Source organism: Vespa crabro, chromosome 2, assembly GCF_910589235.1.
Source record: "Vespa crabro chromosome 2, iyVesCrab1.2, whole genome shotgun sequence".
NCBI lineage: Eukaryota > Metazoa > Arthropoda > Insecta > Hymenoptera > Vespidae > Vespa > Vespa crabro.
Window position 1 is genome coordinate 13,459,736 of NC_060956.1, and position 13,816 is coordinate 13,473,551.

General features: G+C 34.5%; 1 protein-coding gene across 1 annotated transcript; it reads left to right on the top strand.

Annotated features, from left to right (window-relative positions):
• The first annotated feature begins 118 nt into the window (after window positions 1–118).
• Window positions 119–13,617, top strand: LOC124432922 (dynein axonemal heavy chain 3). Its single transcript, XM_046982261.1, has 12 exons — window positions 119–1,050; window positions 1,151–1,380; window positions 1,501–1,770; window positions 1,849–2,211; window positions 2,281–2,491; window positions 2,565–2,792; window positions 2,856–6,680; window positions 6,751–7,056; window positions 7,128–12,170; window positions 12,231–12,388; window positions 12,470–13,238; window positions 13,311–13,617. The coding sequence occupies exons 1-12, from the start codon at window positions 508–510 to the stop codon at window positions 13,605–13,607; spliced, it is 12,243 nt and encodes a 4,080-aa protein (XP_046838217.1). The 5' UTR covers window positions 119–507; the 3' UTR covers window positions 13,608–13,617.
• Window positions 13,618–13,816: the final 199 nt, after the last annotated feature.

A 13,816-nucleotide genomic window follows, 5' to 3' on the forward strand; every position in this document is an offset into this window, starting at 1 on the left:
ACAGATATTTAACTTTTTTAATGAATATTCTAAATAAGGAACAAAATTGTAATATAAAATATTATTGAGATTAAACATAATATTTTATCGAAAATAAATATCAGATATATTTGTTAAAATATAAATAATTATTGCAAAGCAACTTATATTTTAATTTTTCGTATTACTACAAATACATGACATATATATGCATTTTTATTTATCACGATACTATAATATTGTCACCATAGTTACATCATAAGTATGAGTGTTCGATACGCCGAAGTTCAAGGATCATCATATTGTGAGATATAATAATTACAAATTTGACACAAATATTTAATTATTCATTAATATAGATTTGTAATATTTTTTTATAAAACTGTATCTTTCTTTTGTCATAATTAACATCCGATTAATGGAAACTTAACGTAAGTCACTTTTCTACGTAAAGAAGGCTAACGTACATAACTTTATGACAGCCTAAAAATGCTTATTATTCTTTTTTTTTTAATCAAAAGATAAAAAATGACGGATAAAAGATCTGCTTGTAATAATATATTTCCAACTATATCATGGATACCAGTAGTAGAAGATAGTGTAAATTCGGCAACAGAAATAACCAAGGTATTAGAATATGCTAAATATCCAAAACTATTAAAAGATCAATTATGGACAAAGGCAGTACCATATAAATATTGGTCTACTTATATGAAACCAAGTGAAAGAATAGGAAGTATATATACTCCAACTTCAGCACAATATCGTGTAAATATTTTAACAAAAAAGAAAAAGCCATTAGATTGTTTACCATTTGGAGTCAAAAACAAGTTAAGGATGCCACCACGCGAATATATTGAATTGTATAAAGAAGAAAGACGACGAAAAATAACACGGAAGTTCAAACAAGAACGAAATATTCTTTCGAAAAATATTATTAATTTGAAAGATTTGGCAGATGGTACATGGTCACGTAGAAAAGCTAAGAAAGAGACTAATCAAAATATTGAGAATAAAGAATTATTGAAGGAACAAAAAAATAAATTGAAGAAAAACATTCAAGGGAAGGAAGTATGTACGATATTAAGAAATTGTTTGATTATACTATTTAATATAATCTATAATGATAATTAACATTTACAATCGCATGAAGTAACAAAAGATATTACAGATTTTGCGAAATAAAGAAGTAGAAATGCCAAGGTCAATAGAAGATCAATTAGAAGAATTAATGATTCGGGTTGAGGAAGAGCAAAATCGAAAGATACGAGACGAAGATATTGAAAGGCTTTTGTACTTAAGAAATGAATGCATTGCCGATCATCATTTAGAACCATATAATTATGATAATATTGAGAATGCGAAAAAATTTATCATTGGTAGATTACGCAAATGTGAGGAGTAAGTCCTTATCATCTATCACATTTTGTAATTAACAATGAATGCAATTTATTCTTCATTTAACGAATTTTTTATAAAAATTTTTTCGTTTAACCAAAACTTTAACAAATTTTTTTTCAGTTTTAACGGAATAATTAAAAAATTAGAAGGGGAAATAATTGATGATTATAAAAAGAGTCTCTGTTATTCCATAGTCAATTATATTCTTTTGGATGTCGATGAAAGAAAACGTTTGCTTATAGAGACAATGCCTATAGAATATCCTGTTTTAGTCATCCGTGCTCCAGTACCATGGCATCAATATAAAATTCTAGCTGATCATTTTATGGAACATAATCTTTTTATAACGAACGAGATATTGAAAGATATTCGCGACTTATGGTTTTCCAAGTTAGTTTTTTAAGTAAAAAATATGCAAATATTATTACATAGTTATTATGATTATAAGTATATAATTATTTTTCTCAGATATCATAACACCATGATTTTACAAATTCAAGACTTGGGAACATTCCCTGTGGCAGCCACGGAAATTGAATCCAAAATAAACGAATTGTGCAACAATGCTGTTAATATATTAACAAAAAAATGGTTAGCTGACGTAGCTGATATTTTTTTTGAGAAAAAGTATGCATGGTCGGGACTTTTTGAAAAGGAGCTACACGCATCAACGAGTCTAATCGAAAAGTATTTTCGAGCTGTCAATTCTTTGTTGTCAAGACAGTTAAGAATCATGGTATTGAAAACTATACAACATTTGAGAAATTTTTTTATACAGTATAGAATGGGAAATTATTATGAAGGCGATTATGAAGATTTGATGTTTATTAAGTAAGCATGATAATTTGTTCGTCAATTTTTAATTTAGCAAATATGTAACGCAATATTATTTCATTTTAGACCCCCTTTCATAACAGTGAACGTAGAAGTGGAAGTTGGAACAATGAGTGTGTGTTGTAAACCGAGTATTTTGGATATACATACTATCATTTCTAGATGTTTCAATAAAATTCTTAACGTTGCTATGGTTTTACCCAAAATCGAGGTGATTTTATTTCCTGAATTGGATAAAAAAGGTTTTCTATTCTCAGTATCACGATATGAAGACGAGGTGATGTTAATTCTATGAAAATAATAGAATATGCATGTAAGTGCAATATGTATATTTACATTCATATATGCAGGTATTGATGTTAATTACCGATACATTAGATACGGTCAGTGCACACATTCCTGGCCCACGGGAATATCTCAAGTGTTATGACGATTTATTATACATCATAGATGGCAGAGCAAAGAAGAATTTAGATGATTTCTTTAGTATTCAACCATTTCCAGTTTTGAGAGAGTTCGAGCAAAAGATCGTGTCCTACGACAATTTAAGCAAAGAAATATCTATGTTTCGATACAAGGTATATTAATAATAAAACAGCATCTTAAAGATATTATTTAAACAGTTATATTTTTCGATTTAGATACCGCTGAATATGATTGAAATTGATTGCACCATTGTAAACGATATCATGCGACAAATACTTCATGAACTTCGTACAAAAATTTGTGATTTTTTCGCGGATGAATTAAGACTGAACAATCGTGAATTATGCTCTATCTTTGATGAAATAGCAGAGAATATTTCAAAAATGCCAGAAACGACGCAAGAAGTAGTGGAGCTTTATAATTATCTTTGTGAAAGTCGAGATACTACAATGTTCAATTTGAAGACTCGATTGGCACGTTCTACCGAATTGACTTTGTTTCTTTTTAATTATCAACCATTGACGGATGAAGACATTCAATTGAATTCGCGTACGATTACGTGGCCCAAAGAAATGGAAAACATAATGGATTTAGCAACGACTAGGTTGAACATGAGAAAAGAATTTCTTGAAAGTGTACTACGAACAAGACGAGATAATTTTGAGAAGAAAATAAATGCTATGCAAATAGCGATCGAACGATTCAAAAGAAAGGATCCGCCTGTATTGACTATGGAAGAAATGGAACGGGCAACTGAGGAGGTTGAGCAATTATCGAAGGATATGGCGGATATAAAAAAAGAAGCAGAAGAGATTAACGAAGAGGAGACTCTTCTCGAGATAGAATTAAGTCCATATATGACGATACCTGCGATGTCATCTATTATGGATGTCTTCAATAAATTATGGCATATTGCATTGAATTTCTACAAGAATTACGAAAAATGGTTTTACGGATCATTCGTTGGGCTTGACGCCGATGAGATTCGCGAGGAGGTTGACGAGATCTGGAGAACGCTCTACAAATTGTCTCGCGTGCTCAGTGATATTCCTGGTGCAAGACGCGTCGCTGAAATGGTACGTGCTAAAGTCGAAAAATTCCAACAGTTTATTCCAGTTCTTCAAACGATTTGTACTCCTGGTTTAGAAGCTCGACATTGGGAACAAATTAGTGAAATTGTTAAAGTACCTATAGAGATCTCAGATACTAGTTGTCTTTTCGACATGATTGAATACGGTCTATCTATTCACATAGAAAAACTTGAAGAAATTTCATCTGCTGCTACTAAAGAACACGCACTGTTGAAAAACTTGCAAAAGATGAAAAGTGAATGGGCCGAAATTTACTTTGAATTAACATTGTATCGGGATACTGGTGTAAACATACTGACGGCAATAGATGATATTCAAGTGCTATTAGACGATCATATATTGACAGCTCAGACAATGAGAGGTTCAGTTTTTGTGAAGGCTTTTGAAAGAGATATGCAAGCTTGGGAAGAAAAACTAATCATGATGCAGGATATTATTGATCAGTGGTTGACATGTCAAGCTACTTGGATGTACCTTGAACCAATATTTAGTAGCGAAGATATAATGCGTCAAATGCCTACAGAGGCTAAGAACTTTAGACGAATTGACAAGATTTGGCGTAATATTATGACATATGTGACGAACAATACAAGGGTTATAGATGCTACTACCAAGCCAAATATGTTGCAAGAATTTATGCTTTGCAATACTTTATTGGAAGAGATACAGAAAGGCTTAAATGAGTACCTAGAAAAGAAACGTTTGTTCTTTCCAAGATTTTTCTTCTTGTCTAACGATGAGTTATTGGAGATTCTTTCGGAGACGAAGGATCCGCAAAGAGTACAGCCGCATTTAAAAAAATGTTTCGAAGGTATAAATAAGTTACGTTTCACTAAAGAAGAAGATATAATCGGAATGTTATCGAGTGAGGAAGAATACGTACCGTTTAGTGGAAAGATTTATCCTGCCGATGCAAAAGGCATGGTTGAAAGATGGTTGTGTCAAGTAGAGGAACTCATGATCGCATCTCTTCGCGATATTGCCGAGCAGAGTCTAATTTCATATTTCGAAACCGTGCGCGAAGAATGGATACTGTCTTGGCCTGGTCAAATAATTATTTGCTGCAATCAAATTCACTGGACCAATGAAGTATGTGAATCATTTGAAGATGAATCAACGACAGATTATTTGAAAAAGTGTGGCTATCAAATAGAAAAAACTGTGGCTCTTGTTCGAGGCAAGCTGGATCCAGGTGCTCGCGTAACTTTAAATGTTCTTATCGTGATCGATGTACATGCAAGAGACGTGGTGAGCTTGCTCATTGAAGAAAATGTTAGAGATGTAATGGATTTTAAGTGGATATCACAATTGCGTTATTATTGGATCGACAATAGCATTACGGTTGCGATGATCACGACTGAACTTCAGTATGCTTTTGAGTATCTTGGAAACACACCACGTTTAGTAATAACACCTTTAACAGATCGTTGCTACAGAACGCTTATGGGTGCACTGAAACTAAACTTAGGTGGATCACCCGAAGGTCCAGCGGGTACTGGAAAAACTGAAAGTGCAAAAGATTTGGCGAAAGCGGTAGCTAAGCAATGTGTAGTCTTTAATTGTTCCGATGGTCTCGATTACAAAGCAATGGGGAAATTCTTTAAGGGCATAGCACAATCCGGTGCTTGGGCATGCTTCGATGAATTTAATCGCATAGAACTTGAGGTTCTTTCTGTTATTGCTCAACAGATTCTATCTATACAGATGGCGATAAGTATGGAAATGGAAAAATTCATATTCGAAGGTACAGAAATAAAGTTAAATCCTAGTTGTTACATTATGATTACAATGAATCCTGGTTACGCTGGACGTCAAGAACTTCCAGATAATTTGAAGGTACTCTTTCGAACCGTTGCTATGATGGTACCAGATTACATTATGATAGGAGAGATTACTCTTTATTCTTATGGTTTCACAAATGCTAAGAATCTTGCTGAAAAAATAGTTCATACATACAAGTTGTGTTCGGAACAATTAAGCTCACAAAATCATTATGATTACGGTATGCGAGCAGTAAAAACTGTTCTTATTGCTGCTGGCAATCTGAAACTGAAACATCCAACACGAGACGAGTCAGTTATAGTTTTGCGAGCGATCGTGGATGTGAATCTTCCAAAGTTTTTAGCTCAAGATGTACCTTTGTTTGAGGGAATATATAGTGATCTATTTCCAGGAGTTGCCTTGCCTCAACCTGATCGTGGAGAACTTATAGACCTTCTCCAAATTAATCTAAAGAAGAGAAATCTTCAACCTACTTCTTGGTACATGGAAAAAATCATACAAATTTATGAAATAATATTAGTACGTCATGGATTGATGATCGTTGGCAGTGCATTAGGAGGAAAAACTCAAGCATATCAAACATTAGCAGAATCATTGGGTAATCTCGCTGGAATAAGAAGAGCCACTATGAAAGAATTTAGAACAATCTATAGGATTATCAATCCAAAAGCTATTTCACTTAATCAACTGTATGGCAGCTTTGATCCGATATCTCATGAATGGAGCGATGGTGTATTGGCAAATACTTTTCGTGAATTTGCACTATCTATGTCGGTTGAACGAAAATGGATTGTCTTTGATGGACCAGTGGATGCAGTATGGATTGAAAGTATGAATACCGTTCTGGATGACAATAAAAAGCTCTGTTTAATGTCCGGTGAAATTATTCAAATGTCTAAAAAAATGAATATAATATTCGAGCCAGCCGATTTAGAACATGCATCACCAGCCACTGTTAGCAGATGTGGAATGATTTATATGGAACCTTCTCAGCTAGGCTGGATATCCTTCTTTGAATCTTACAAGAAATATCTCAAAGAGAAATTACTTGTAGAGCAATTCGAGCTTATAGTGGAAATCATCGAATGGTTAATTGAACCAGTCTTAACGTTTATCAAATATAACTGCATGACATTCATCGATACGTCGGAACTTCATATGTTTTTGGTAATTATATATAGTTAAATTGGTAGTTAAAGTAATATAAAATATATAATTAAAGCATTACGGTTATTAGTCATTGACAAGGCTTTTGACTACAATGCTAGAAGAAGAGATTCAAGTTAGTACGGTTTGGCTACAATGTGTGCTTTTATTCTGTATAATTTGGGGTATTTGTTCAACATTAACCGGCGATAGCAGGAAAATATTTGATGTCTATTTTCGGAAACTGTTGCTCGGTAATATAGATAAATATCCACGACCGAAAGCATTCAAGCTGACGAAACAACAACTATTTCCTGATAGAGATACTGTTTATGACTGGGTGTACGATAAAAGAAACAATGGATGTTGGATATCATGGATGGATACTATAGCACAAGTATGAAAATATCTATTTTTCACCTTACGCATTTACAAGAAAAGTATATAAAAAATATTTCTAATTCGTAGGCACCTTTACCAGCACATGCTAAAGCAAGCAATCTCATTATTCAAACAACTCAAGTTTCTATGCAATATTTCTTTATCAAGAATTTTTTACACAAGAATATTCCGATACTATTCGTGGGGCCAACCGGTACCGGCAAATCAGCGATAGTTCTCAATTATTTAGAAGAATTACCACGAGAGCAATATATCGAAAATATTATAAACTTTAGTGCACGTACCAGTGCTTCGCAAACTCAAGAGATTGTAATCTCAAAGCTAGATCGAAGAAGAAAAGGAGTTTATGGGCCAGCAATGGGTAAGAAGTGTGTGCTTTTTGTAGACAATTTGAGTATGCCACTGAAGGAAACATACGGAGCACAACTACCTATCGAACTCTTACGTCAGTTTATAGATCATGGTTATTGGTTCGATGTGAAAGAATTGAGTATATTATATCTAGTAGATATTTTATTAATCGCAGCTATGCTACCACCGGGAGGTGGTTCCAACGTTGTAACTCATCGACTGACTCGTCACATGCATATAATTGGTATAGAATTCTTCGAAGAGGCAACATTGAGTAAGATTTTTACTTCGATTTTCGAGTGGCATTTCGCAAAAGGCTTCGTACCGGAAGTTTCTCGATTGGGAAAGATGATTGTTAACGCTACCATGGACATATTTCTTACAGCTATTGAAAGATTTTTACCTACGCCAGCTAAAAGTCATTATACCTTTAATTTGCGTGATTTTAGTCGTGTGGTCGAGGGTATATTATTGGTACCAGGAGAAAAATTGAAAGATCCAGATAAACTCATCAGATTATGGATACACGAAGTATATAGAGTTTTTCACGACAGGCTTATTGATGATGATGATCGTGAAATGCTTTTCACCATGGTAAAGCATACATGTTATGAACACTTGCGTCAACCATTGGAAAAAGTTCTTTCCAGTTTCTTAAAAGAGGATGAAAAGGCAATAAAGAGTGCTCACATTCATGACTTGTTCTTCGGAAATTATATGGAACCCGATACTGATCCTAAGATTTACGACGAAGTAATGAACTTGGAGGATTTACAGGAAAAAATGGAGTATTATTTAAAAGAGTACAATATGACATCGAGGACACCAATGTCGCTTATTTTTTTTAGATTTGCCATCGAACATATTTCTCGTATTTCTCGCGTGCTATTGCAAGACAATGGTCATGCGTTGCTCGTTGGAATTGGTGGTTCAGGTCGAAATTCATGTACGAAATTAGCGACTAGTATGTGCGAATATATATTGTATCAAGTAGAAATGTCTAGAACTTACGGAAATACTGAATGGCGAGAAGATTTAAAGCAACTTTTGTTACGTATTGGATGCGACGGAAAGCCTACAGTTTTTCTCTTTGGAGACAATCAAATAAAAGATGAAACCTTCGTCGAAGACATAAATATACTTCTTAATACTGGCGATGTACCGAATTTATATGGTACTGAAGAGATGGCTGAGATTTTGGAAAAAATGATGAGTGTAGCGAGAGGGATGGGCGGTAGGAAAATTGAGACTACGCCGATGATGCTTTACAATCTTTTCATCGAAAGAATTAAGAAAAATCTTCACATAGTTCTCACTATGTCACCGATCGGCGATGCCTTTAGAAATCGAATTAGGATGTTTCCTTCTCTCATAAATTGTTGTACCATAGATTGGTACACTTTATGGCCAGAGGATGCCCTAGAAAAAGTAGCTAAAACGTCATTACAAAATCTGAATATCGGCTCAGAATTACGAGAAAAATGTGTTCACATTTGTAAAGAATTTCATACAAGTGTTTTCGTGGCGAGCGAGGATTATTATAAGAATCATCATAGAAGATATTATGTAACGCCCACAAGTTTTCTACAACTTATCGCATCTCTCTACAGACTTTACGGAGAAAAAATCAATCAAATTACAAAGCAACAAAGTCGATACATTACTGGATTAGAAAAGTTGGATTTTGCAGCAGGTCAAGTCGCTGTCATGCAAGAAGAATTGAGAACATTACAACCAAAATTAGTAGCACAGTCACAGTTGAGTGATAAACTGATGATAAGAATCGAGCAAGATACTATTAATGTAGAAGCTAGAAAAGAGATAGTGGCTGCAGATGAAGCATTGGCTAATGAAGCTGCTGCAGCCGCTCAAGCTATTAAAGATGATTGCGAGAGTGATTTAGCCGAAGCAACGCCTGCATTAGAGGCGGCTCTTTCAGCATTGAATACCTTAAAACCAGCAGATATTACTATCGTAAAATCCATGAAGAGTCCACCAGCAGGTGTTAAATTAGTTATGGAGGCTGTTTGTGTATTAAAAGGTGTAAAGCCTGACAGAGTACAGGATCCAAAAACCGGTAAAACTGTTGAAGATTATTGGCTAGCCTCCATTAGAATGCTCAGTGATATGAAATTCCTCGACAGTTTAAAGAATTTTGATAAGGATAATATTCCATCTGCATATATGAAAATAATTCGTGAAAAATTTATTAACGACAGAAGTTTTCAGCCTGAAGCGATTAAGAAGGTATCTACTGCTTGCGAAGGTCTTTGTAAATGGGTGCGTGCTATGGAAGTTTATGACCGTGTTATCAAAGTCGTTGCACCAAAAAGAGCAATGTTGGCCGAAGCCGAGGCCGAATTAGCTGCTCAAATGGAAATGTTAAATGCGAAAAGAGCTCTTCTCCAGGAAGTAACACAAAAATTGCAATCTCTGAATGATGAATTTGCGGAATGTATGAGAGAGAAAAAGAAGCTTGAGGATCAGATTGATTATTGTACTCAGAAGTTAGATAGAGCTGAAAAATTATTAGGTGGTCTAAGCGGAGAAAAAAGTAGGTGGAGCGAAACAGCCGTTGCTCTTGGTACCAACCTTCAAAGTGTTATTGGAGATGTATTGTTGTCTTCCGGTGTTGTCGCTTATTTAGGTGCCTTTACCGTAGAATATAGAAATGATCTTATAGCTCAATGGCATGCATCGTGCACAAGAGAAAATATTCCATGTGGAAAGCATTTCAGCTTGATAGACATCCTTGGTGAACCAGTGAAGATCAGATCATGGACGATCTATGGTTTACCTGCGGACAATTTTTCTATTGAAAATGGTATAATTGTAAAGAATGCCGATCGATGGCCACTTATGATAGATCCACAAAATCAAGCGAATAAATGGGTGAAGAACATGGAAAAAGAAAACAAATTGACTGTTATAAAACTCACCGATCCTAACTACGTGAAAGTCGTAGAAACTGCATTGCAATTTGGTACACCAGTCTTGCTAGAAAATATTCTCGAAGATATAGATGCAATATTGGAGCCTGTGTTGCTTAAGAACATATATAAACAAAGAGGTGTATTATACATAAAATTTGGCGAAAATGTACTCGAATATAATTCGAATTTTCGCTTTTATATCACGACTCGTCTTAGGAATCCTCATTACCTACCAGAAATAGTTGTAAAAGTAACACTGTTAAATTTTATGATTACACCTCAAGGTCTGCAGGATCAGCTTTTAGGAATAGTTGTCGCACAGGAATTACCGGTTCTCGAAGAAAAAAAAAATCAATTAATCGTTGAAGGTGCAAATAATCGACGCATATTAAAAGAGATAGAAGATAAAATATTGGAGGTCTTATCGATGTCGGAAGGAAATATATTGGAGGATGAGACAGCTATAAAAATACTTTCCACTTCAAAAGTTTTGTCGGAAGATATTGAAACTAAACAAGATGTAGCGGCTAAAACGGCAGTCGAAATCGATCAAGCTCGTGATGGTTATAAACCAGTCTCTAAGCATGGCTCGGTTCTTTTCTTTTGTATTTCCGAATTAGGTAACGTCGATCCCATGTATCAGTATTCATTGTCATGGTTTATTCATCTTTATATCATGTCAATAACCAACAGTGAACAATCAAATAGTTTAAATATACGAATAAAATATCTTAACTCTCATTTCACCGCAAGTATTTACAGAAACATATGTCGTTCCCTCTTTGAAAAACATAAATTGATGTTCTCGCTAATCCTGTGCGTTGGTCTTATGCGTGCCGAAGAAAAATTAAACGAGGATTTATGGGCATTTCTGCTAACAGGCGGAGTTGCGCTGGACAATCCTTATCCGAATCCAGTACCATCTTGGCTTTCTGATAAATGCTGGTCGGAAGTAGTGCAAGCCTCCAGTTTATCTGGTATGGAAAAATTAAAGATATCGTTAGAACAAAATATTTCAATGTGGAAAAGGTGCTACGACTCCTCGAATCCGCAAAAGCAAACTTTACCAGCACCATTTGAACAATTGGAAGGATGGAATCTTGAGAAACTTATTATTATTCGATGTATCAGACCTGACAAGATCGTGGCAGCAGTCCAAATATTTATAATAGAAAATATGGATCAATCGTTCGTTGAGCCCCCGCCATTTGATCTTCAAGGATCTTACAATGATTCTAGTAACGTCACTCCTTTGATATTCATACTTTCTCCGGGTTCCGATCCAATGGCAGGTCTAATTAAATTCGCAGAAGATAATGGCTTGTCGAAACAAGACCTCATGACCATTTCATTAGGCCAAGGTCAAGGTCCAATAGCAACCAATATGATCGAAGAAAGTATCAAAAGCGGTAAATGGGTCATTTTGCAGAATTGCCATCTTGCTATTTCCTGGATGAAGGAATTGGATAGAATTTGCGATGAAATTATTGTACCAGAAAACACGCACCTTAAATTTCGGCTCTGGCTTACCAGTTATCCGTCCGATGAATTTCCCGTTTCTATCTTACAGAACGGCGTTAAAATGACAAACGAACCACCAAAGGGCTTGAAGAATAATTTACTGCGCAGTTATTTGAATGATCCTATCTCCGACATGAAATTCTTTCATAGTTCTTCCAAAATTTTGGAATGGAGAAGTCTTTTGTTTTCTTTATGTTTCTTTCATGCTGTAGTTCAAGAAAGACGAAACTTTGGACCGCTAGGATGGAACATTCCTTACGAGTTTAATGAGTCTGATTTACGCATTAGCATTTTACAACTGCAGGTAAAATATTCTCTAAACGTAATTACGCAAATATAAAATTTTAATTTCGATCTTTTTCAGCTGTTTTTAAACGATTATGATAATGTACCATTCGAAGCGCTTCTATATCTAACAGGAGAGTGCAATTACGGAGGACGAGTAACTGATGATAAGGACAGACGTTTACTTAATTCGTTATTAAAAAATTTCTATAATCCAGAAGTCGTTACAAATAGGAAGTAAATACGTTTTTATGTATCGAATATTATTTTTTTAATTTAATATCGATTATTTGCTTTTACGAACTTATTTTATTATAGATATTCCTTCTCTCCAAGTGGAATTTATCATTTACCTGAAGACACCGATTACGAAGGCTGTATCGAATATATACGAAATTTACCTATTAATCAGACGCCTGAAGTATATGGCCTGCATGATAATGCAGATATTTCAAAAGATAATCAAGAATCAATGCAATTACTTTCGGATGTTCTCTTGACACAACCACAAATAAGTGGAGTAGGCGTTGAACGAGATTTGGACGAAACGGTATATAATCTTGCTGCCGATATATTATCGAAAATGCCATCTCAATTCAATATGGTATACGTTACGGAAAAATATCCTGTGCTCTATATAAATAGTATGAACACTGTTTTACGTCAGGAACTTATTAAATTTAATCAGTTAACAAACGTTATAAAGAGTACGTTAACGAATATACAGAAAGCCATAAAAGGTCAAGTAGTAATGTCATCCGAACTGGAGGAAATATTTATCAGTATGAGTATCGGTAAAGTACCTTCTGCATGGAATAGAAAATCGTATTCTTCTTTGAAACCATTAGGAAGTTACATAAACGATCTATTAGCAAGAATAGAATTTTTACAAGATTGGATCGATAATGACGCACCAGTTGTATTTTGGATCTCCGGTTTCTTTTTTACTCAATCCTTTCTTACTGGCGTTTTACAGAATTATGCTCGCAAGTATAAGATACCTATTGATCTGATAGATTTTGATTTTGAAGTTACTAAATTCGAAACAACAGTTGATAGTTCACCGCCTCTTGGAGTTTACATAAGGGTATAATATATTTCTTCTCATCAAGAAATTTTTTTTATCCTTCTTTTCTGGCATTGATCTTTTTGTTTTTAGGGTCTTTTCCTGGAAGGTTCAAGATGGAACAGAGAAACGGCTTCGCTCGATGAATCAAAACCAAAAGTTATGTTCGATCCTTTGCCTATAATTTGGTTGAAACCGAAATTGAAATCCGAACTTCAGTTTTCGTCAGTTTACTTTTGTCCTATTTATAAGACGAGTGCGCGACGTGGTATTTTAGCAACTACAGGACATTCTTCTAACTTTGTTATGTTCATTCTTCTTCCGACATTAATCGATGAATCACATTGGATAAACAGAGGTGTCGCCAGTCTTTGTCAGCTAGATGATTAAAGTATTTTTCCTGAAATAATTAGTTTTATTTTAAATAAGACCAAAGTTTTAATTATACTGGCTACAACAATTATCCTATATAAATATTGTTTTCCATGCAAAATGATTTAAACAAAATGTAATGACAAAAAGCTGGTCACTTTAGATTTTATTATAAATATATATATTTATCTGCAACAAATTGCCATATTTTATCTCATTTTAAATAT

Excerpts from the sequence above, each read along its gene's own strand:
- LOC124432922 (XM_046982261.1), top strand. The coding sequence starts at position 508 with ATGACGGATAAAAGATCTGCTTGTAATAATATATTTCCAACTATATCA. Across the intron at positions 1,771-1,848 it reads CGCGACTTATGGTTTTCCAA|ATATCATAACACCATGATTT; the intron begins GTTAGTTTTTTA and ends TATTTTTCTCAG. Across the intron at positions 2,492-2,564 it reads TATCACGATATGAAGACGAG|GTATTGATGTTAATTACCGA; the intron begins GTGATGTTAATT and ends TCATATATGCAG.